The sequence below is a fragment of the Amphiprion ocellaris genome, chromosome 6 (genome assembly GCF_022539595.1).
Source record: "Amphiprion ocellaris isolate individual 3 ecotype Okinawa chromosome 6, ASM2253959v1, whole genome shotgun sequence".
NCBI classification, from domain to species: domain Eukaryota; kingdom Metazoa; phylum Chordata; class Actinopteri; family Pomacentridae; genus Amphiprion; species Amphiprion ocellaris.
In genome coordinates, this window is record NC_072771.1 from 35,227,634 (window position 1) to 35,252,828 (window position 25,195).

The 25,195-nt window shown below is 38.2% G+C and overlaps 2 protein-coding genes across 2 annotated transcripts; both read left to right on the forward strand.

The window, feature by feature from the left end:
* The first annotated feature begins 7,196 nt into the window (after positions 1 to 7,196).
* LOC111580399 (interleukin-1 beta-like) lies at positions 7,197 to 9,706 on the forward strand. Its single transcript, XM_023288129.3, has 5 exons — positions 7,197 to 7,334; positions 7,561 to 7,797; positions 8,068 to 8,232; positions 8,714 to 8,847; positions 9,084 to 9,706. The coding sequence occupies exons 2-5, from the start codon at positions 7,590 to 7,592 to the stop codon at positions 9,303 to 9,305; spliced, it is 729 nt and encodes a 242-aa protein (XP_023143897.2). The 5' UTR covers positions 7,197 to 7,334; positions 7,561 to 7,589; the 3' UTR covers positions 9,306 to 9,706.
* A 1,320-nt stretch (positions 9,707 to 11,026) lies between these two features.
* On the forward strand, positions 11,027 to 24,525 carry ckap2l (cytoskeleton associated protein 2-like). Its single transcript, XM_023288140.3, has 9 exons — positions 11,027 to 11,187; positions 13,224 to 13,290; positions 13,392 to 13,446; positions 13,750 to 14,954; positions 15,814 to 16,009; positions 16,566 to 16,724; positions 18,485 to 18,545; positions 18,962 to 19,124; positions 23,917 to 24,525. Exons 1-9 carry the CDS (start codon positions 11,148 to 11,150, stop codon positions 24,224 to 24,226), a joined length of 2,256 nt encoding a protein of 751 aa, XP_023143908.2. The 5' UTR covers positions 11,027 to 11,147; the 3' UTR covers positions 24,227 to 24,525.
* The last annotated feature ends 670 nt before the right edge of the window (positions 24,526 to 25,195 follow it).

A 25,195-nucleotide genomic window follows, 5' to 3' on the forward strand; every position in this document is an offset into this window, starting at 1 on the left:
CTCTATATACCTACACAAATATGCTATGAAGTGTGCTTATCTTTGACCTGTTCAACTCTATTTTTGCTTTTACTATATGATCACCATATAAACCCTGAAGGCAGAAACATCATCCCAGATCCACAAGAGAAGTGTTACTAGACATTCATAAGTGCACATGTGCCCAACTAAAGTCTACAGTCAACTAAAATTGACAACAAAAGGTTATTGGTAACACTAGATCATAAATCTTATCTTTTCTGCAGAACATTTATAGCTATTCTTCCCATTTATAAGTCTTGCATAACAGAAAATAATTGGTCTAATAAAACAAGTCTTTACTACATTATTTGACAGGTATAGTTCATCAGAGTTGGTCAAAGCGAACTTTATTGTCAATATCTCTACATGTGCAGTACATATAAAGAAATTGCGTCCCACATTGTCCAAAAAAGAAAAGTATTTAAATATATATGAAAGAATACATTACAAACACAAGTAAACAGTTACTTTGCAAATTAATATATTACATAAACATTGAGATGGGACCTCTTGGGGGGAAAAAGAACTGTGTTTATTTGGGGCATTTTGTCATATTTCAGATGTCTTTGAGTTGAGATTTTATTCCTAAAGCTCTTTGCTGAGGTCTAAGTTATCCACCAGCACTCTTAAAAGACTTTTGCTGCTGTGTCATCTATACTATTTAAACAATATATTCAGCCATATGACAATTTTTACAAATTTTTTCCAGCTAAATGAAGATCTCACTTGTATTTTTCCATCTTCCTTCCTTCTAAAGGAGTAAAATTCTCTGAAACCACATTAACTCACCCATGAACCAGTGAAACAAGGATCAGATGTCTGCCTTTCTACTCACAGACAACATAATCGCCACATGATGATGAAACGTCCTTGTATTTTTTGATTGTTGCCAGTGTGGAGGGTCAGGTGTGGACAAGGAAGTGAAATTCTGTAATTTTGGGAAGTTGCTTGAGCTGAAAATTCCCAAAGCTATGCTGCTGTCATCACTGGGAATTTTGTTTGTGAAACCAGTTTTGCCAGTAGACACCAGAGGAAAAAAAGAGAGGTGAACAAGGAGATAAGGTATGCGGTCCTGTGGAGTAATTTAATAGGAGGTGATGACAGTTCCTTTTGTCTCAAACTGGGGCGAGTTCAGTGCAGAAACCTGCCGTTAGAAGGCAGAGAAAGAAGCTGCAGGCGATTTGATCGTTGCTGGTTTATTAATCGGCCTCCTCTCACCACATTGTTCTTATCGTATTAAATTACACCCACCACAAGGGCTCAGCCGAAGATTTAACCACCGCCCTCCAAATCCTGCTCAGTGTATCAACACCGATTTCGTCAGGATCGCAGACATTTCACTCTGATGCAACCTGATAATCAAACGTTCATCTGGTCACAGCTGACTGGTTGAGGACTGAAGAAGGAAGAAGCACCAGCATGTTTTTACTTCCGCCACCACCGAGTAAAAATGCGCTTTCACAAGACTTCAGAATTTTACTGTAGCATTAGGAACATGTAAATAAAGTGTTAAATGTAAAAGAACAGCTTTAGATCGCAGAGTTGCCCCCAAGATAATGTTATATTTTGGATTATTTAGAGCAATGCAACCATAAACATAAGCCACAATTTAATGATGTGTATCAATTTAACACAGTGTTTGGGAGTGTAGCAGACAATACCTTATATTTAATTGTTTAAAAAAAAAAAAAAAAAAAACCCTTTAAAATCATAACTACAGTAGCAAAGTACTCTAAAGAGTAGTAAAGGAGGTGTATGAAGCAGCAGAACTAGTTGAATCCTTCACTGCTCACTCAGACGTCTCTACTTCCGTTTATTTTCTGGAAATTAACAGAAGACTGATTACATAAGAATACAAACATCAGCACTCACAGCTGCTCCTGATATCATTAACGGGCCTCAAGGTGTGGATGGTTGTGAAACTGCCAGGAAAGAGATGACTCAAGATGTTAATGATGGTGAAACTCTGCGGGGAGCAGCATCAACACTGCAATAAAAGATTTAACACACGAGATGTTTCCAACGTTATCAGGGTTATTTTCTGTTTATCAATGATCAGAATGGATGATAATTCACCCACTGAGCCGATGAGAAAGTGGAGGAAATCTCTACAGTAACAGTCAGGTTGTAATCATTTTGGCATGTACAGTGACGGTGATCCAAGCACGGATTTGAAACAAAAGCAAAAACATATACATTTTTTTCTCTACAAAACAAGTATATCTTGAGATTGTGATCTGTAGGCTAAAGCACCTCAGCCACACCTTGTTTTGTGATACATTTTGCTGTAATCAGAAAGCTGCAGCTAGTGCAGTTGGCCATATTGCAGTTTCCATACATCAGTTATTCTTCAGGCCCATGTATACAGTGAATCATCTGCTATTAAAAATGTCATTTACAGGGCTGATAATGTCCAAATTGGGGCGGCCCCAATAAAACTGACTCTTGTGCAACTGTTCTTAACCTACATCCAAACAGTTTTCGCTCTAAAAACTGTTAAATTATGCGTATTTGTAGAGATGGACCTTTTGTCCCTGCAGTAAAAGTACAAACTTGTGAATCATTTCTTTATTGTTCAGAATTTAAGTAAAAATAACACAAATTCCTGTGTTTTATTGCTAATTCCTCTGTGTCACATACTTCCTCAGTTTCAAACAGCTAATAAGTGACGTGAAAGTGCTGCCTCAACACAGAAAGAAACTCCAGCTCCCAATGCCAACGAGAACTCAAACGTTAGTCAGCAAGAATTAAAGGCGAGTGATTCATGGCGGTTACAACACACCTTCTATTATATTTACACACTTACAGACTTCCGCTCGAGACAAATCAAATCTTTCCATTGCCTTTCTTTTGACCGGGTTAAAACAAGACGGTCCAGATTTTCTAGCATTTTGTCCCGATGTCCTAAAAACAACCTGGACTGCATTTGAGAATTACTGCTTTGAAATTTGTAGGTCTCATCATACTGCAGGTTTACTGACTGATTTTTACATTTTTAAAGCAGATTTCTAAAATCATAGTCTAGTTTCTTAGGGGTTGTTTATATTTTTGTTTGGTTCCAGAGGATTTTTTTTGGTCAGTTGTAATTTTATTGATTTATGGATTTATATAGACTCATTTTAGTGAGCCACATGAAGGACTGGGCTACCTTCTGTTATTATTATGTGTTTAAACAACACTTGCATGTAGATATTTTTCTGATATGATGAGCTCAAATCTACACTGCTGTTCAAAAGTTTGGGGTCACCCAGACAATTTCATGTTTTCCATGAAAACGCACACTTTTATCCATGTGCTAACATAACTCCACAAGGGTTTTCTAATCATCAATGAGCCTTTCAACACCATTAGCTAACACAATGTAGCATTAGAACACAGGAGTGATGGTTGCTGGAAATGTTCCTCTGTACCTCTATGGAGATATTCCATTAAAAATCAGCTGTTTCCAGCTAGAATAGTCATTTACAACATTAACAATGTCTACACTGGATTTATGATTAGTATAATGTTATCTTTATCAAAAAAAACTACTTTTCTTTCAAAAACAAGAACATTTCTAAGTGACCACAAACTTTTGAACAGTCATGTAAATATTTCCTGTTTTTGCAATTCAGATTGCAAAAACTACTGTAATTTCAGATTGCACATCGAGTTAACTTTCTCACACACAGTTGTCTTTGCTAGCTCACCTCCACACCGCAGATAACGTAACATAAAATTAAACTGAAAGAAATGCTAAATGACACTGAGAATTTGTGTCTAATATAAAATGACATTAACATTTATTACTGTGAATAACCATTCAAATTCTATTTTCTATAGAATGTGCATTCATAAACGTATCATGATTTCACTTTTTGAAAAAAAAACGAATAGATGAAACTGTTAAATACCAGTTTAATTCTGTAAATATATTTCTACGTTTAAACACAGTGACAGTTAACAGTATGTGGTTGTTGTATAATGTTACATAGATTTGTGTGTTAAATGAGAAACATCTTGTATATTTTTTTCTTAAACGAAAATGTTGAAAGAAAAATACGTTTATTACTCCACCAAGAAATGGCAGAGTTATGTGGCTATTGGTGTACATTTGTCTGTCTGTCTTTCTGTCTGTCTGTCTGTCTGTCTGTGGGCAACATTACTCAAAAACAGACAAACAGATTTAGATGAAATTTTCAGGGAAGGTCAGAAATGACACAAGGACCAAGTGATTAGATTTTGGCAGTGATGCAGCTTATAGTCTGGATCCACAGATTTATTAAAGATTTCTGTGTCATTGCGAGATAGAGGCATGGTGTCACTGTAACCATGACTACAAGTGAACACTACATCAGCTGCCTGCTGATGATCACATGATTGTGATCCTACTACAAATCCACTGTTGCAGATTTATCAGGACTTATCTTCCAAAAATGATACAAGGAACAACTGATTAAATTGTGGGGGTGTTTCTGAGTCCCATCAATTCCTGCCACCCGCTACATATTTAGGTCACATGATTAGATATCTGTACATAACGTACACATGAATAATACACGCCTGTGCTCAGCACAAAGTCATTTTGTTTGTAGGTACATCTATATTAAATGGCCACATTCTGCTATGACTTTCTTTCAAGATTTCAGCCGTCGGAAATGATACAAGGACTGAGCAGCCTTGGCTGAGTACTGAGCTCTCTGAGTGCTTGTCTTGTATTTCTGCTGTGATGTTATTTGCAAATGTTGGTTTCTTCCTCTTCAAACTTACCAGTAAACTTACAACAACTTTGTTTTTAGCTATGCTTCAAGCAGAAACACTTCAACAGTTATTGCAAACACTGATTGCAGAGAAATTTGGTTGCAGACATTCACGGCTCCCACATGATCAATCTGAATTTTCCCTTCTTTGGGTCAGTTGATCCACTAATGGTTTGCAACCAAATATCTGCACAAGAAATAAATAAATGTGTGTTAACTAATGGGCATATTATATCATGATAGCACACTGAACGTAGATGGCTTACATTATATCTGGTAATTGTTGGGATGCGAACACTGTTGTGATCAGCGCTGTTAACACAACTGTTCCTGTCTTGTCTATTTTAAACAGAACAAGTATTTGGAACTTCCTTGGAAAGTTTAACTGATATTATGTGGATTTACTGAAAAAATAAAGAAAAGGGTTCAAAGTTGTAAATACACAATACAGTACATGAACACCTGAGAAGTATCTCATATGTAAGATGATATGTAAGTTGCATATTCTCCCCTGTTGAAGCACAATGGGTATAGAATATAAATTTGACAGTATATATTGCAACAGACCTTCCCCTCACCAGTCAGTCTAAATTTTTTGGTGCTCAAGACAATTAGAAACCCAAAGTGATAGCTGCTGATGACGCAGCTCCCTCCTGCCATCACAGCCAAACAAGGAAGTGAAGAAATCTGAGATTCAGCCGCTGTGCTGCAACTTTACAAAGTGCTATGACTTGTGGAATTTTTTCCTCACATCAAAACGACCACAAAACCTCAAATGGTCTGTGGAAATTTAACATTTCATATAACGAACTTGCACATCTTTACTGTAACCTGTGTTTTTCAATGTTTCTCAGAGACGCAACAGCAAAAAAGAAATTTAAAAAAGTGCATTAATTGAACGTATATTCAGTTAACTGTTTGATGCTAATTGAAATCAAGGCACCTATAAGGCAAATTAACATTTCAGATCTTATTTGTTCAATGTGTGTGAAAGCAGACGAGTGAAAACAACCATCTGCAAATTTACCAGTTTATCACAATTAGAAAAGGAATAAACAAGCCAACATATATGTCTGTATTAACTACATAGGTGTGAGACTGACCTTTAATTGGGGCAGAAACAGGCTTTAGTTTGGGTCATGGAGTTATTCTTTCCTTTAAAACGACCAACAGATGTAATATTATTGTATATTTTTTATGAAACATCCCCCTTATACCTGATATGAAGCTCCCACACTAAACTGCAACACATCTTCCTTTATAATGACAGTGAAAAAAATACTAGCAGCTGGCTGTATTTTACTTAATGTAGTTTACTTAAACACATATTTACTGTATAACTGATGACAGCACTCTTCAGTAAAATGTGAGGTTTTCTGTTTATTACTGTCCCTACACTTTCCAGGGATATGTTCCATTTAGTGTTGCCATAATCAGCTTTAACTGTATTCGCCTGTGAATTACAACATTTTCTTCTCTGAGAATGTGCAAACATTACTGTGAATTGCAGACATATACCATAAACAGCAATTGGAGAAAACAGGAACCATCAGGGAACATTAACTGATTGTCAGGGTGTGTTTTTAATTTTTTATTAAAATCGGCCAACTCTGTTTAACATTTAAAAAATGCATTTAGCACTAAAGCACCTAAAACAATAAAGGTTATTTAGGCAAAGGCTTGAACATATGACAAAATTGTAGTCTATTAAATAGATTGTAGAAACCAAGGAAAGATAATTTAACTTAATATAAAAACAAATCCGTAAAAATGATTTGTATGGAGGTATCAGTGTAAAGTATTCTGTCTAAATCAAATAAAAACTGCTAAAATGTTTTGTTCCATTCAAACCATCAGGTTTTTTTTTTTTTTTTTTACAAAGGCTTGCTGTCATTCTGGTCTTTGGCTTTAAAAAGCATCAGTTTTAACTGAATTTAGCTGCATTTTGGAAGAATAATACTCTACTGCTAAAATTTGGCTTTGTTCTTTATATTAATTCATCCCAGTGTAGTAGATAATTGAACAATCTTAAATCAGAATTGTTTGGAATCTAACTTTTTTTGTTGTTTTTGTTTTGTAGCAAAGCACAACAATGTTTTAGTTTCTCATTTAAATTTGTGGTTTTGTTATTAGCAGTTTTACTGAATCTGTTTTCAGGTTTTGGATGTTATAGAATCAGAGAAACTGTTCTTTAATTGCTTCATTTCTCACTTTAGAGTGGTTTGGTGGTAAATATGAATCAAAATGTAAATCAAAACAAAGATCTATCGACTACGGTCACTCCTCAGCGGTATGTGTAACACTGCTGTTAACCTCACCACATTCTCTGGTGTGTGTCACAATCCCATATTTTACTAGAGCGAAGTGTGACCACAGTGTAAGTACAGTATTTCATCATCACAGAGGATCACAGCAACATTGTCGTAAAGACTGGCCCACTTCCTGTCTACAATGCAAAAAGTCCCTCCGTGAATGCAGCGAGAGAATATAAAAGCCTGCAGGTCAGCACAGGCAGGCAGAACAACACCGACAACCAAGCAAACAGTACAGCTTCTGATCTACAGGCTTTGACAGGTAAACTGACTTTTCCCTGACAGTCTTGGCAGGTTTTATACAGGATCTTTGCTTTGCTTCGGGACACACTGATACTACAGGACAGTTTATTTAACAGAGTTTTGCTAGACAGACAGACAGACGTGATATATTAATGGGAAACAACTGTAACCTGTAACTCCAGCTGTATTTCACTCAACATTTTATGATGCAGTGACACTGAAAATGACGTTCTGTCTCCCTGTAGATCTTTTTTTAAAAAAAAAGGAATCCGAGATGAGCTGCAACATGAGCGAGATGTGGAGCCAAAAGATGCCCCAGGGACTGGACTTGGAGATTTCAGATCATCCCATCACCATGAGGCGTGTAGTCAACCTCATCATCGCCATGGAGAGGCTGAAGGCCGGCAGGTCGGAGACGGTGCTGAGCACTGACTTCAGAGATGAAAACCTGCTCAACATCATGCTGGACAGCATCGTGGAAGGTAATCACACAGGCACAACTTTATTTCTTCTGTAAGCACATCATAATTGAATTCAGTTTTATCTTAAATTCTTAAAGCATTTCCTGTCATCTACGGTGTTTATTGTGGAAAGTGAGTCACTGATAACTAAGTAAACATGAACACTCTTCAGAAATAGAATGTAAAAGATTTCCTTCAAATAGAAGTTGAATCCAACTGCCCTCAGTGATTTAAGAAGGTAGAAACCATAACAACAACATCACTAACCAGACACGCCTCTTTTCCTCTCAGAGAAAATTGTGTTTGAGAGAAACGCAGTTGCACCAAACCAGTTCAGCAGAACTGCTGTGCACCAGTGCAACGTGACTGACAGTCAGAAGAGGAGCTTAGTTCTGGTCCAGAACAGCATGGAGCTGCATGCAGTGAGGCTGCAGGGAGGCAGTGACAACCGCAAAGGTAATTGCATCTGACATTTAAATCCAATGGTTCGACAGTCATGCTCTGGGATGAGATTAGCATTTTGTTCCCATTTGTGTACTGCTTGCTTGATATTTTAATTGAAACATTGCCAAAAGATCTTCAGGGATGACAGAAAAAAAATTATATTTCCACCTAAAATTTCCCAACATTACAAGTCTCCCTTCAGGACTGCAAGATAGACACCATTCTGTAAGATAACACTCACTGATTTTGTAATTTAAACTTTGACTCCAGTGTAAGAGGCTCAGAACCATGAAGTGACGAATTTTATACACTTTTAAATGTAATGGAATTAAAATATAAAGCCACAGAGAATGGAAATGACACATAATGGGTTTTTGACATACCTCAAACTTTTTGTGTGAATTCAAACATGCTTTCACCAAAATGTACAGAAAGTAGCATTTGTCTGGTCGCTGACATTAAAATGAGTGTGTATCCTCTATTCCCTCCTCAGTTCAGCTGAACATGTCCACCTACGTGCACCCTGCTCCCACCACCGAGGCCAGGCCTGTGGCTCTGGGCATCAGGGACACTAATCTCTTCCTGTCCTGCCACAAGGAGGGCGATGAACCAACCCTGCATCTGGAGGTAAAACTACACAAATCTCACATTAAGACTACACACTTTGTAAAAGAGTAAAGCCACATGACTAATGTCATAAAAATGAACAAGGACTAAGTAAAGCTGATCTCTCAGGCCATCTAAGTTGTTATTATCTAAAAAAAATACTGCAAGTGTATAGATTAATTTACATTTAATATGTCCTAGCAGGCCTAATGTTGTCCACTGTGAAATCTTCTGACATGGATCCTTTTACTCCTCAGGAGGTGACGGACAAAGACAGTCTGTTGAGAATCAGCTCAGAAGGCGACATGGTGCGATTTCTCTTCTACAAACGGGACAGTGGACTGAACATCAGCACTCTCATGTCTGCCCGCTACCCCGACTGGTACATCAGCACCGCGCAGCAGGACAACAAGCCGGTGGAAATGTGCCAGGAGGTTGCCCCCCGCTACCGATCCTTCAACATCCAGCGTCAGAGTTAAAACCTGCCAGAGGCACAGAGTGGATTGTGGATCTGCATGTGTGGGTCAAGTTTAACCGTCCCAGGAAAACATTTGTGCATTAAAGAGTGTAAAATATACTGCACTTCAGCTATTTTAAAATAATCAACAACAATGAAGAAGCAGGACTATGTGTTTACTGTATGTACCAAGTACAGAAAGTGAAGTGCTTAATGTATTGACATAGTCAAATTTCATCACAAGGTGGCGTCATTGTGCTGCCTGGTGAGCATCCTGTGTATTTATTTTGCTGAATAATGTGGCACACAGCTAATGCTTTTATGTATTTATTTATTTATCTATTTATGCACGGTTTTAATCTACTTACTAACAATTATTTAAATAATGTGCAATGAATCTGAAATAAATTATAACTATGCTGATTTTGTGTTTTATGTGCTCTGTTAGAATTTCAGTTCAAGGACTAAGTTATACCCTCAGAGGCTCAAGTACTGTAGTACTTAGTTGGTTTCTGACCTCCTTCACCTTTATGCCCCGAATAGAGCTCTCAGGTCAGGCCAACAAAAACTACTTCTTGTCCCTCTAAGCAAGAATAAAACCCGTGGTGACTGTGCTTTCCAATCTCTCGCACCAAAGCTGTGGAATGCTTCTCTACAGCTGAGATCAGTCGACTCCTGTGAAGCTTTTATGAGGCAGCTAAAAAAGTTTTTATTCAGACAGGCTTTTGGTTGTCCTATAGGTGCTTTATTTTATTTATTTATTGTTTTATTTAGTGTTTTTGATGCATTGTACTTTAGCTGTTGCTCCCCTGTTTTAACAAATTGTTACCTTTATCATTTTTGTTTTTATTTGGTCCTTATTATATTATTGCTCCAAAGCACTTTGTGATTTTGTATCTGTGAAAACTACTATATAAATAAATTTTACTTACTTACTTACAGTGCTTGGATATTCCCCAGATTTTCTGCATGCCCATAACTGTATGAAGTTAGTTGGTTGGTTGGTTGGTTGGTTAGTTTTTATTTCATTCATTGACAAATACAACAACAACAACAAAAACAATCCAATCCAATACAAAAACAGAAGTTTCCAAACTTCTGAATGAAATGGAGAAGAATGAAGAATAAACTTATGGAATCTGCCCCTTTACAAACAGTTAACAATAAGTATTAAAAACAAACAGCAAATATGGACAGCATGTAACAATTTTGATGTACTCAAAATTTGCTTGGTTCATTTGACCATTTTGTTCTGCAGCCCAAACACACTCAGCCACTTTAAAGAACACTCTTTAGCAACTCGCTGAAAAGTCAACAAATGGTTGCCCATGTGTAGGTCAAACATCAATTACAAATATTGCTTTTTGTTGCACTTTTTATGAAGTTAATTGAGAAATAAACTAATGTCCAGATTTTTTAAAACTGCTGCTACTACTACTACTAATGATAATAATAATAAATAATGAATTTTATTTCTCGAATTAAAAAAAAAAATAAAGTTACATAGTTGCTTCTGTGCATTGGAGAGACAGGATTCATAAAAAAAAACAACCAAAACCACTAAAAGCATGAATAAAAATAAACCTCCTCATAGTATTTTCTTGCCTGCATGTATTTTTTGTTTACAAGCTCTCCTCCAATCATCCCAGCGTTTTTGCGCAGGCGCGCTGATCTTTTTTGAAAATTTAAACTGTCCAATCAGAGAAGCGGAGGCGTTTCCTCGCGGTAATTTTAAAACGAGATTTCAGTTGTTGTTATGGAGCCCGTCTAATATATTGTAAACCGCCGCGATAGGAGCGTTTTTTTTAACCGAAACTGGACAAAGCTGGATGAAGAAAACGGCTTTTATTTAAAAAATAAAAACATGGAGCAAGGAGAATCCACACCAGTACTTTCCCGAAAAGGTTGGCACGCTCATTAAGTTGCTAACAGCTAGTTACGTTTGTTAGCGTCAGCTACTGTTGGTTAGCTAACAGTTAACTGCTGCTAGAGCTAACGTTAGTCCGTAAACGTTGCCTTGCATGTAGTGGGAAACTAGTCAAATAAATTAGTGCTTGGAACGTAAATGGGACTACGATGAAAGGGCTTGTTTGAAGTTATAAGCTGATATGAGTTTTGGTCCCAGAGATGTATAACATTAAGCGAACGTTAGCCTCACACAGTCTTAAAAATATGACGTTACTTAGTGAATAAGCATTTGAAACGCGTATTCAGCAAGAAATATAATACAAACAATATGAAATCTTTCGTTCCCTGCCCATTTCTTTATCTTAATGAAATACACGTCTGTGGTACTGCGGTGTTTAGCATGTTTTGTGAAGGCTCAGAACGTGGTTTCAATCCTAAGTCAAGCAGCATCATACCACAGGGCATCTGCAGGTCTGGGAAAAGTTTAGGAAAACCGCTGAATTCAGTCCCCTCAAAAGGGCTATTAGACAGTATTGACATTAACTTTCAGTGCAACACTTTCCCCCCTACTGTTCTACATCTATAAACTAAAAGTGGGATTGGTGAGACAGTTGATTGTGCAGCTGTTCACACCTTTTTTTTTTGCCCAGTTTGAGCCAAGACAGTGTCGGTTCTGCTGTATGGTAAGAGATATCATCACCTCACAATTTGAAGTCAAGATTTTACTAAAAACAAGGATTAAATAAAATAGTCTTACATCCATAACTGGATCCAGATTGTTGCTATGTATAACTAGGGCATACAAAATAAAAATAAATAAATGCACGTATTTAAATATTATAGGTTTTATAGGCCCTGCTGGTTCTATCCTGAGTCCACCATTAAATTGCTTTTTTATATTATATTACAAAGACGGTAAAAGTACACTGCAGCCTGATGCTAGGATTACAGATATACTTCTGTTTTTCTAAACAGCTAAGATATTATGTATGATAAGCGGCATGATTTATGTAGCGAATGCATTACTAATAGGGTACTTCTGACTAATTACTGCCAAATAATTTGCCGAACTCAAGAAATTTCTTCTTACTATTCTCGGGTAAGTACTTAATTACATGCATGTTAAAATATGGGGTAATTTTCAGCATTGAATCACTGAAGAGGTCATCACTTTGCATGCACACAACAGCAGAAGTACAAATATGTCAGGGCCAGGATATGGTTATGTTATGGAGCGGTTTTTGTGGTTTTGATCCCTGTGACAATTGTATCAAGACCCAAAATAGATCTTTGTAGTGTCAGAACTCCGGTAACAGATGTGCTCGCCCCTGATCATTAGAACTGAAAGTGGCTCACAAAGGTTTAGCTGCATCTTAGAAAACTGTCTTTTGTCTTTTTCTCTGGTGCATTAGTCAGGGGAAAAGGTAGAGTTCAGGAAGTTAGGACTCTCACACAGAGACTAGTGTCTGGTGTTGCACGTATTTTTGCTTGGTACCTTGCAGGGCAGTACAGACAGTCAAAAAATGTGTAGGACCATGTTAAATTTTCCTCAGCATTTCCTTGCTTTATAGGTCAACTTATATATGGGTTGCTGTACAGGTGCACTTAGTCTATAATTGTGGAGCCAGTATCAGTGTGATTTTTTTTTGCGGGGAGGGGGGGGCATTTTCTTCGACTTATTTAAACAAGTGATCAAAATTGTTGCTTATTTTTTTTACCTGTAAATCTGTTTAGTGCCTAATATTTGACAGTACTATACATTCTGTATTCCACATTTAGATGCTTGTCGTTTACCTGTAGCTAGATGGCCGTAAGTTTCTCTGGATTTGTCTGGTATTTTAGACACTTCAGAAATCTTCAACGGAAGTTATAGGTATTGTTCCAAAGAGTTACAGTAGAGATACAGTATGTGGGTGAATAATTAGGTCCACATTTTTTTAGTTCAGTGGCGAAGTATGAAATTTAAACCTGAATGTAATGGAAAATGATTCATTGGGCCGGTGTTAAATTCCTGTTTAATTTTCTTTTACAGAGCTACGTAAGCAGAAGTTGATGGAATACTTGGCTGCAAAAGCAAAGATCAAGCCATCAAATCCTACGTAAATATGAAACTAAAACTCTGCATGAGATCTGTGTGTTTTTAATCAGATGTTGTTTACTATATCAAGGGCAAATTAATTAACTTAATTTTATTCTTCAGGCCAAACCTCCAAGGGGACTGTCAGGTTAAGAGGCCTGTGATGTCTGCAGTAAAGGTAGGGTGTGGGTTTCTGTGTATTTAGGCATGCCTAAAATACGTGACTCACACTTTCCTCATCAAAGAGCAGGAACGCCAAATTCAAAGCTCCCATTCTTGCATGGGCATTTTAATAAACAAAACACCTGCAAAAGAATGACGTAAATTAACTTTACGCAGAGATGGCCAGATAGTCTATCTGATTTGTGATGTTGTTTTGATTGTGTTTTCGTTCACGTGTCAGAGCTGACCCAGGGGTATTATTTACTGGAATAAGGCTATTGCTGTGCTGCAATTTTTTAAATTGTTTTTGTTTTCTCAGGTTGTTACAGGAAAAGAGAACCAAGCTCCAGTTGAAAGATTCAGAAGTAGTGGACCAAAAAGTCAGACTCTGAATGCTCTGTCCAAACAAGACCCTGGCAGAAGAGCATTTGGTATCACGAACAAAGCGAATGTAAAAGGCAGCGTACTGAAAGGACAGCAGAAAGCTGCTCATTTGTCTTCAAGCAGTGGCCCATTGCAGACAAAACTTAATCTAAACCATGTTCTCACTAGAACATACACTGTTGTGTCCTCCAAATCCAACCTGAACGCAGCGACCCATCTCAAAAAGCAACCACACACAAGAATTCAAACTTCAGGCAAAGCCCCAATCAATGCAGCTTGTACGGCTGGAGCAAAATCAAACAGCAAATTCCACCTTAATGCTGCCTCGTCAGGTCCAGTGAAGACAGTCAATATGAGACTGAGTCTTGGCCCTCTTGTCAAAACAAGAACAGGACTGATACCTGCAGTGACGCAGCCAAGAACCACCAAGACAGACTTAACACACACTTCTGCCACAGCAGCTAATACCACCACCACCACCACAGCTCTTGTTGCTAAGAAGGTGCGCTCCAGCAGTATATCATCAGTCTCTCTTTCCCAGAGGTCTACCATGGGTGTTTCTTCTACTGCAAGAGCTGGGAATAAACTTCAAGCTCAGACCAAGTATAACTCTAAACCACTTCTTGGTAAATATTCTCAGCCATCTTGTAAGAATCAGTTGTCAAGGGGACTGAAATCAGTATCCACTTCCTTCAAGTGCACAGCAGCACCTTTTAAGCCCGAGGGAAGAATAGCAACTACCAGATCAGTTGGTGAATCTGCAGACAGGTCCACAAAGCTGAAATCTGGAGTTGTAGGGCAGAAAAATGCTGCCTTCCAAACCTCCTCAAAGCTAGTGAACAGGTGCAATTCCAGAGCCGTTGGTGGGGTAACGGGAGCTGTTGTGACCAACCAGGGAAGGAAGACCAAGACGAGTAATGAGACAGACTGCAAGAAGAAAAATTGTTCAGAAAATGCCAGATTACCGCGCACAAGTACAAAACCAACAGGTGCTCCAGTGGTGTCACAGACAGTGCCCCAACCTGCCAGAACCATCAGCCTCACTGGCCGAGCCACAAACACGAAGACACCAAAGGTCCTGGTCAGGGTCCTTCCCCAGACTGAGGGAAAGAAACTGACTGCTGCCCAGGAGGACAGACTGTAAGTAGAACACTACAACTATTGGTAACTGCATAGCATGAAATCATTACAAGGCGCCACTCAGTCATGACATTTCCGCTGCAGTTTGCTGTAAAGTGGTTTGGAGCCCCAGTAGCTCAGACCATGTTGTATGTGACATAAAAGGAAAATTGCCTTTAGGGCTGGGTGATACTTCCACAGTGTTACTTTGACATGTGGTTCAACTTTCAGCTTAATCATGTCAGTAATGTGTTATCATCACTCTTATAATTTCTCTTATCTAAATGAATGGTGCTGTTTAAGCCATAGTTAGAAAGAAGTTTGTTTCAGAATAGTTTTTTATTTGTGTTTCATGTATCTGTAAGTATTACTTCCTCATCATTATTGTATTTACTATTATTACCACTGCTTCTTTATTGATATTGCACAGTCCTAACCGGTTCATTATATTTGGTTTCTGCTTGGTAATTAGTGATGCCTCTTTTTATTGATGAATGTTGCTTATACATATTACATTGTTGATTCAGGTTAGAATTTTGCTTTTAAACATACCTCATTGATATGGTGTTACCCAACATCTTTCCAGTACGTTTAAAATAAACAGATAGAAAATGACAATATACTTGCATTCAAGATGTGCAGCGGGTAGTTAAAGGAGATGATTTTTGGTGTGACCACTTAAATATGACGTTGAAACCAAGACCTGCTTGCCCAGAATATGTTAACAGTGTCAACCCCAGTTTGTTATGGAAGCCTCGTTCTAACTTTCCTCTCCCCTCAGTTACTGTGTCTCTTTGCTTCTTTCATATGAGGCCAAAACTTTTTTAAAAATGTAAGTAAAATATTGAGTTTTAACTGTGTCGTGTGCTTTGGTCTCAAGGAGAAAACTTCAGGAGTGGCGGGAAGCCAAGGGAATTTCCTACAAACGTCCTCCAATGCCAGTGAAACCTGTGGTCCGGCGTACTGTGTCTGTGCCTCAGCCTTTTTGGGCGTCCATGAAGGAGGAAGATGAGGCCCACTCCCTCATCTATGCTGTGGACAGATCCCTGGCTGACTGCATCAAGTTGCTTGAAGAGGTACATGGAGTGAAAAGAGGCAGTTCTTGGCCTTTTAAATCTGATGTGTATTCTCCCACTAGATATTAAATCTCACTCAAAGTCATGTGGCTTATATGCTTGGACGTTGTTTGACTGTTTACATAGTAAATGAAGATGAGGTGTACTCAAAACAAACTGGTTTGTCGGACCTCTCTGAGACAGAAAAGTTTTTAAACCTGCGAGATTCTTTATATGAAGGGTTTACATGTGATAATCGTGTATATTATGCACACTTTCACTCGGGGTTTTCTTGAAGGCAGTCATAGCTTTTTGCTTGCTTTTCCACATGAAAAGTGAAAGAAATATTTGCGTAAAAACTAAAACAGAGATTCAGAGGGAAGTCCAATTAGTGCTTGCGTTTGCTTTTCTCACATGCCATGTCCGATCATATCATGGTGTGAAGTCAGATTTGATCTTCCAATGATGACTTTGTATAGCTGTGATGGGGAAGGATTTCACACACACCATACAAGATAAGCATTATGGTTGAAATAAACGGATGTCGTGACTTTCTGCGTCTGTCTCACACCTACAGGGCTGCGCTCCTGACCAGGTGAAGGAGGTCCTCTCGCGGTTGCCGCCGGTGTCCCAGAAGTTTGCCAAATACTGGATCTGTCGAGTCCGTCTGATGGAGCAAGAAGGCAACCTGGATGTTCTGCCCATGTTTGAAGAGGCTGTTCGCGTTGTGCTGGAGGTAAGACATCCATGAAATTCAGACTTTACAGCTGCTTCAGTAAGAGTTTTGGAAGGTTTACTCTGGAATTTTCTAACATAAGGGTGTTTACATTCAGTGTTGCTCACCAAAACGTTTTGCAATGTGTTGATCACATTTTGTTCCTCATAAAACATTTTCAAAGACAATTTTTCAATCTAGCATTGTTTATTGTTTATTGAGGGAATGCACAAATAGCATCATACAAGGTCGCATACAGAATTGCCAAGTGCACGAAACCACATGCAATCTGAGGATCTCCGACTCCCTGCTGCTCTTGATATGGTGTCAACAGTGATTGATGAGATAACCGCCACACCCCCGTATATTTGGTGGACAAATATGCAAAATGTCTACAAGAAGTTATTTCTGTGCACATGGGCAGTAGGAGCTACTGAGACCATGACTATACTGACCTTTTCCACACAAGAAGATTACATCTGTTGATATTTTTGCTGAACAAATGATTGAAAAAGACTAATTTCCTTGTGACATTGTTTAACACCTTCATTTAAGGTACAGGATGTACTTGACAATACTTTATATTACCGTCACAAAGTAAAATTTTGTCTGCTTCTAGTCAGTGTATGGAAGAGATATTAGGAGATGTTAAAGCATATAAATGGATTATTTTACCCTGTGTTAATAACTACAAGTATTCATTAAACTTTGGCTATTAAACATTTCTTTTGTAATCATAAGCAACAAAATAAAAAAGAAGTTCAATATAGTGACTCTTGACAGTGCAGCCTTTATTATCAGCGGTAAGTCAGAGCAGCAGGCAGCTTGCTTCTGTTCATTTCTGACAGCTGACTGGGTTTTGTTTCCTGAGAGACAAAGACAAGCAGGAAAACACTTCTTGCATTTTGTTTACAGATGATAGATGTCATAGGTGAACAAGACTGCAACGTCAAACTATACATGGGAAATTAAGGTTGTCGTCATACAAATAATGACCGGAAACCTAATTAAAAACTGGACATGTGTTTGTAATCAGTTTTATTTATTATTCATTCTTCAGAATGGGCCTTTTAGGGGTGAATGTTTACAGTAAAGGTTCTGTGTCCCATTATCTGAGCTCACTGGAAAAAGACATGACTATTATGCTTGAGTAAATAAAACGTAATTAACATGATTAGCTAAAAAACAATTATCCACATTTGTGAAAACAATTGCAATTCTTTGTGATTTTCCACCGCCACTGACTAATACCTGTCTGTCTGGGAGTCATAAATTCATCTACGTTCTGATATGTTGTTTCTTTGTTGTGGAAAAGTACTAGTGTTCTCACACCTCTTTATCTTAGAAGTTTATCTCAGAATCCATCTTTATCTCTGCGGTGAGATTTATTTACACTGTCAACTGTTGTTTCACCTTGTCAATCATGTGGCAGCATCATGCAAATGTTATCCTCATGTTGTGTGAGGTGGGATTTCAAGTGAAGTCTTATCTGGTATGAGCAACTACATTACTGGAACATTTCAATTTTCCTGCCGTCACTCAACACTTATCTTGAGATGATCAGGATATGAGTCGTTACCAACATGTTGTTTAGTTTTGAGCATGGGTGGTAATTACTGCAGCCTGTCTGTCTCCCCTGGTCTACAACTTTACAAAGCAGTTTCAGTGGCTTTAACATGAAAGTGTGCAAATTTGACTTGAGGTGGGGTTTTAAAATACAAAAAAACCCCACAATTTTTCCCTATGTTCAGTTAAATTTCTGTGCTTCTGTTTTATTCCAGCCAGTGGATGAGCTGCGCACTGTGGTGTTTGAAATTCTGAAGAAAAAGGACGAGATCCAAGGTAGCCGTCCTTTAGGCCTTGAAAATATAATCAGTTTGATTTCTGGTTTTGTTACTGTTATTTAAAAGAAGTCACACATGAAGAAAATAAAATCAGATTTGGGTCTATTTGCCTGCAGCCTGAGTGTAGCCAAAGTTATACATATGTTTAGAATGTAATGAGTTGGAGACCAAAACTAAGCAAAAGGTAGAGGGAATATTTGCACATTTGCCAGGTGAACATAAACACAACTCCAACTGAATAATCTGTAAATGCTACGTGTGTAAATAGGCAACTGTTTTCTGAGGTGGTAATGTTGTTTGTGTTTGCAGCTTGTTGGCCCAAAAAGTGAATCTAGGCAGCTTTACCAGGAGTGAAATCTAAATAAAATGTGAACCACTACAATGTTGTAACTCAGATTTTCATGTTTTTGCCAGCTTCTAAAGAAAATGAGAAAGAGGATGAGCATATTTCAACGGCTGAAAGCACTCCAGAGTGGAACAACAACCCACTGGTGACACCGAAACCTGTCAGGGCGCTTATCTGTGGGGAGAAAGGAGACTCGTCGGTAGTCAAATACAAGATCACAGCAACTCCTGGGTACGTTTGAATTATTATTACAACGCCTAGTAACTCAATATTTGGAGGTCCTCCTTTCCTGTCTACTTCTCTCCACTGGTCGCCATCAATTAAGGCAAAACGCTAGAAAAAACAAACAAAAGACAACCGTTTTCATGCAAGCCAGTTTGTCATATGTGTTTCTGCTCAGTTTGGATTGAGTACAAAATATTTTGTTATTAATCTGCAACTCAAGTAGTTGCTGCATTGTGTGCTGCAGTTGCAAAAGTTAAATCCTAAAAGAGGAAAAAGGTGTAAATAGTAATAAAATGTGAAGCTCTTCGATAAACAGGGTTCAGCTGCAGTACACTGCACAAGGACAGTCAGCGTTTACTTCTACACAGGGAGCTGAGCTTGATGCTTAATATGTGAGCCACGTGTTGAATATGAATCTTAAAAGAGATTTTTATTTAGACAAATGTGGGTACCATTTAAAGTTTTAATGGCATCATGTGTACTCGATCTTCTGTGCATTTAAAACAAGTCTGTGATTAAGAAGTGATACTTGCAGGTCATGAAATGCAGACTGAAGATAGTCAAAATCTGGAGCTTATGTAGAAATTATATCATCAGCAAGATACGTGGACATTAAAGTACTGGGTGGGAAAAGCAATGCGATTTATGTACTGTATAAAAAGAAGCATAACAGTGGTAGACCTCTGGGGAGCCCCATTTCCTCTGACTGTAACTGGGCTATCACTACAAAATCGAAGAAAATATGGGTTAAGGTTCTGTGCACGTGAGGTTTTGAATGGTTGTGACCTTGTTAGAGACTCGTGAACTTCTATCCTGGATACCAAAGTATCTGGTAGTCAAGCTTTTTAGTGCAGTGATCCCTCATCTATAGCGGGAGTTACGCTCCAGGCGCCCCCCCGATCGATGAAAATCCACAAAGTAGCCATATTGATTTTAGGCTTTATAAACCCTCAACACACTCTTATAAACACTCCCTGTGCTCTTAAACACTTTATACACTCTTAAACCTATGGAATTTTAACAACATATAAAATTCTATATGGGTACTCCCAGTGAATATACTACAACTTAAATGATGAAGGTGATGATGAATTAGCTGTGCAGCACTGAAGGTGATGAGATGAATGTACTGCACAGGGAGAATGGAAAGGGCACGATACTGAACGCTGCTATACACTGGAGACAGAGGAGATGGACACTACGGTCGCTAAGCCAATCAGCACCCAGCGCTGTACGCTACGCATTTTATTTCGGATTTTTGCGTCAACAGAAACTGAGTGCATGACGCAATATGAAACTTTGATGAAAGTGTTACCACACGACTGCAAATGACGTTGGGAAACGGAACTGACCGATGTGAACTTTAATGATTTGCATCAAGCTAACATAACGAAGCACCAGTGAAGATAATAAATTGCCAAGTGAATATTACAACCATATAACAAATATCTTTTATTGTACTCTTTTTAGTCTAAAAATAAGGATTTATTCATAACTCACTGTGCAGCAGTTTTTGCTGTTTTGTTTTACATTTTTTATCGTTACAATATAGTGAATTAGCTAATCAAAAAGTTATTATAATAATAATTAGAATTGATTTTATTTGCAGCCAACAGCCAATAAGAAGATTTTAAGGATTAAAGTGTCTCCTAAAAAGAAGGGGATTGAGTCCCTTTTAAAAGCTTTCAACAGTCTGTTATTATCTGCAACGAGAGTCTTTTGTCAAAGTTTTATTTTATGCTTTAATGGAAAATAGAAAATATTCTGCTGTTACGGAGAATGTAGATGATATTATCTCACTGATCGGCTGGACGAACACAATAATCTGTATTAATTAAATGCTGGATTAAAGCCGGTGGTCAGTGAGCAGGATATTATTATTTCGATTTAATATTCTTTTAATATGTTTTAATTATTATTTTTTATATTTTTTTATCGTGTGTTCAATTTTTTAGACTAGAGCACGCTTGTTTTACCCCAAAAATAATTCAAATAATATATAAACATACCTATATACCGCAAAATCTGCGATACCAAATACAATTTAAAAATCTGTGATACAGTGAGACCGCGAAAAGTGAACCGTGATATGGCGAGGTACCACTGTATTCCTGCTTCAAGTTTGTTTTGCACAGAATTCATGGATGATTTTTTTTCTGTGTATAATTTTTGCTTTTGTCTCGCCATTGGGCCAAATCACTAAATCCTAAAAGTCTTGAGGTCAAAGCTGTAGCGTTGAAGATCACGAGGACTCGAAATGGCCAATGGGAAACAACAGCCATTTAAAACGTGGATTTGTGTTCCATTTGCTGATCACTTCCTGTTTTGTACATTACAGTGTTTACACATTCTAGCAAAATAACCACAGCAGCACGCAGCCTGATGCTGTAACTTGCAGATTACTTCCTTACACCATCCATGCTTGGTTTGTGTACGTTTTGTTTTGGCATAAACTCTGGACAAGTTCCTCAAGAAAGCCTCACAGAAAAGGCAAAGACTGGCGTAGTAAAGTTCACATCAGAGCCGTGATGCACTTGATGATTTAACTGAGTTACAGCCCAGAGCCCTGTGCAGAAACCTTACGCTGAACATAAAGATGTATGAACCAGCTCTAGGTTTCCTGAACAGGTGTTTTGAGGTAACATTTTGGCAGTGCATGACTGCTCCTAACTCCTGGTTGATCTAAGAATGAGCAAAAATGACTGAGATGGACCTCAAAGTGGCCACAGCCTTAATCAGGGTTTCTGCAACGCATTAAGAAGCATTAATAGTCATTAAATTGATTTTGTGAAAATTAAGGCCTTAAATGGCATTAAAAATCATTGAATTTGATTCTCAGTTTTATTAAAAATTCTTTCTGCTGTTGTCAAGAAAAATATTTGCTAATATATAATAATAATATAATCATATATAATTATAGAATGCGATTCGCCAGATATGTTCATCCGCATGAACATGTGGAACCATTGTGATAACTGTTCTGGCCGGACGGGTACACCTGCCGTAAAACTGGATGTTTGGAAAGTGGCCGGCAGGCTGGATCAGGTGGAGGAGAGCTGGGAAATGGGGAAATGCAAAAATGGCTAGAAAACGTTAAATTCAGAGAATGACCACAGCCTTTTGGTGGTCAAGACGGAGAAGGATTTTGCAGTGCTTGTAAAAAAAATGAAGCTTGGTACAATGTGTGTCAACGCCATGAAATCTCACATGTAGTCCGACGGCCACAAATCAGCTGTGAGAGGAAGACAACAGTTAACTGTGGCTGGTTACTTTCCTGTGACCAACAGTGTAACGTCTTCAGCATCTACTTCGACCACCACAAACAGCATAACTGACCACCGCTCCCACCGAGAGCCAAAATCAAGTCGTCTGGGCATCTTTTGAGATGAATTGTAAAAAGGATTTATTGCAGGTTCTTGTGAGCCAGGTTACTCTCTCTGCCATGTGAGTGACATGCTCACCCCTCATGACACCTCAGCCAGCAGCCAATAGGATGTTACAGCTATTGGCAGTGTATTTGACTGTAGTGGAGAGGAGACCCAAGCTGTGGGAGATACAGAGCTGCACAGAATATGCATGGTTGGAGTTGTGTGCGTTCTTGAAACACGTGAGTTGTCAACTTTGATTGTTTGTGTAGAGTTGTGTTCTTGTGTTGGAGTTTAAATGTTTCAGTTCATTACAGGCTATAACTCTGTTAACTTGAGCATTTATTTAAATTGGTGGGCTAGGCTACGGAGAAGTTGCTATTTAATTGATGTTACTGTATACATATTAAGGGAGATTATTTTGTTGTTAATAATTTGGTTTGTTCTCTGTGTAGAACCACACACATACCGTTCAACTTCGACTGAATGTGTTACATGTCAGGCAGTGCTCAATAAAGACGTGGAACTACAGTGGCCTCTCCTCGTGTTTCTGACCGAACAGATTGCAGTGGAATAGCACAACCATCTCAACATTGGGTAGTGATAAGATCCTGAAATCACTATAACACGAATGCAACGCTGCAGGCGGAGGTGCTCTGGTGTCTGAACACTGCTGTGCAGCATCACTCATACGCATCCAATGAAAGCATTTCTGAATTGTTCCAGGCAATGTTTCCGGATTCAGAAATAGTAAAATGTAGGGACAGTTTTCGTATAAAAAATTATCTTTTACACAAAAAAAACCCCCCAAGCCTGTGTAATTTTTCTTGGGTTCATGGTACTAAAATTTTTACAGTATAGCATTAAAATGGCATTAAAAAGGATTAAATTTGACTGGATAATTTTTGCAGGAACCCTGTTAATGATGCATAACTTTCAAGGACTGATAGAATCAATATAGGTGACTTTTATAAAAAATTCACCTTCTGTATAGTGAATGGAAAAATTGTCTGTAGAGATCAGAGATTTTGTTGGACAAGACTGTAATCATGTTTGTTTTTGCTGCAAAGTTATTTTAACATTGACTTCTATGGAGACTGACTCGCTTTTGGAGTCAGCCTCATGTGGCCGTTTGAAGTACTTCTTGTCACTTCTACTGTGGCTTCATCTTTCAGCCCTGAAGGTTCCCGCCTGGCAAGAACAAACCACGAAGGCTGAGAGTTTAGAGATTTGGATGTTAGCCTGCCCACTTTTTGAATCAGATTGCCGTAAATACAGCTCGCTTTTTGTTTTTCTACTTCCTTGCATCTTGGGTCAATTAGGAGGATGTGTTTGTCTCTGAACTCTCACACATTTAGTGATGATGACACACAAAAATGCCACAAAAGTTTGTTGCAGTTTGGAAAATGGATTTTGTTTCTGTTTTCCTTCAGGGGCCCTCCAAGCCAGCAGAGGGAACCGGTGAGGGTCAACGGCCAGGAGGTTCGCTTCTTCACCCCAGTTAGACGGTCGGTGCGAATAGAGAGAGCTTCAATCCGTTACCCTGCGTCCCTCCAGGACCACGACCTCTGCGTGGAATCATACAACGATCTGATCTCTGAGGAGGATAAAGAAAGAAATGAAGAGCAGACTGGTGGGGAGGGCAGCCCGTCTGTTAGCGACACGCCAATGTATGTTTACAGGGAGAACGAAGCGCTTAAAGATAAGGTGCTCGTCCAGCTCTTCTGTGACGATGGCGTTTAGTCCTACTTCCTCAATTCATCTCCACCACTTTTCTGCTGAGACAAAATATCTTCAACGATCTGTATTTAAGTTTATGTGCATACAGTTCTCAGAAATGAAGGGGAGTTTCATCCTTACAAAGATAAAACCTGACGTTTTAGGGAATGGGTTGGTTTTATAAAGTTAGGGTTTTTTCACGCTTGCTTATAGAGAAGCTATTGGGTTTATTTTTCTTCTTTTGATACTTGTGTTATTTTATTTCTTCAAATAATGCAGTGTACATAGCAATGTAAAATAAATCTTTTCAACCTATAACCATACTCATACATGTTACGTTGTCCTTACTTAGCACAGGACCGTACCTGCATAAAACAGCGATCATAAAAACAAAAACGGAAGTCAGAATGAGTTGTTCATCTGCTGTGTTTGTTGACAGTTTGTCACACACGTGGAATGTGACCACAACGCCACAATACATGCATGGTTTGGATTTTTGCTTCAACAGAAACTGAGTGCATGACGCAACATGAGATTTTGATGAAAGTTACGACACGACTGCAAATGACGTTGGGAAACGGAACTGACCGATGTGAACTTTAATGATTTGCATCAAGCTAACATAACGAAGCACCAGTGAAGATAATAAATTGCCAACTGAATATTACAACCACATAACAAATATCTTTTATTGTACTCTTTTTAGTCTAAAAATAAGGATGTAATCTTAACGCACTATGCAGCAGTTTTTGGTATTTTGTTTTAAATTTTTCATCATTACAATATAGTGAATTAGCTAATTATAATAATAATAATAATTATAATAGATTTTATTTACAGCCAACAGCCATTAAGAACATTTTAATAATTGAAATGTCTCCTAAAAAAGACTTTGAGTCCCTTTTAAAAACTTTCAACAGTCTGTTAATATCTGCAACGAGAGTCTTGTCAAAGTTTTATTTCATGCTTCAATGGAAAATAGAAAATATTCTG

Bases quoted from the DNA above. Each gene is read 5' to 3' on its own strand.
- LOC111580399 (XM_023288129.3), top strand. From the start codon at position 7,590: ATGAGCTGCAACATGAGCGAGATGTGGAGCCAAAAGATGCCCCAGGGA. The intron at 7,798-8,067 runs GTAATCACACAG...TTTTCCTCTCAG, and splicing joins GCTGGACAGCATCGTGGAAG to AGAAAATTGTGTTTGAGAGA. The intron at 8,848-9,083 runs GTAAAACTACAC...TTTACTCCTCAG, and splicing joins AACCAACCCTGCATCTGGAG to GAGGTGACGGACAAAGACAG.
- ckap2l (XM_023288140.3), top strand. From the start codon at position 11,148: ATGGAGCAAGGAGAATCCACACCAGTACTTTCCCGAAAAG. The intron at 13,291-13,391 runs GTAAATATGAAA...TTTATTCTTCAG, and splicing joins ATCAAGCCATCAAATCCTAC to GCCAAACCTCCAAGGGGACT. The intron at 16,010-16,565 runs GTACATGGAGTG...TCACACCTACAG, and splicing joins GCATCAAGTTGCTTGAAGAG to GGCTGCGCTCCTGACCAGGT.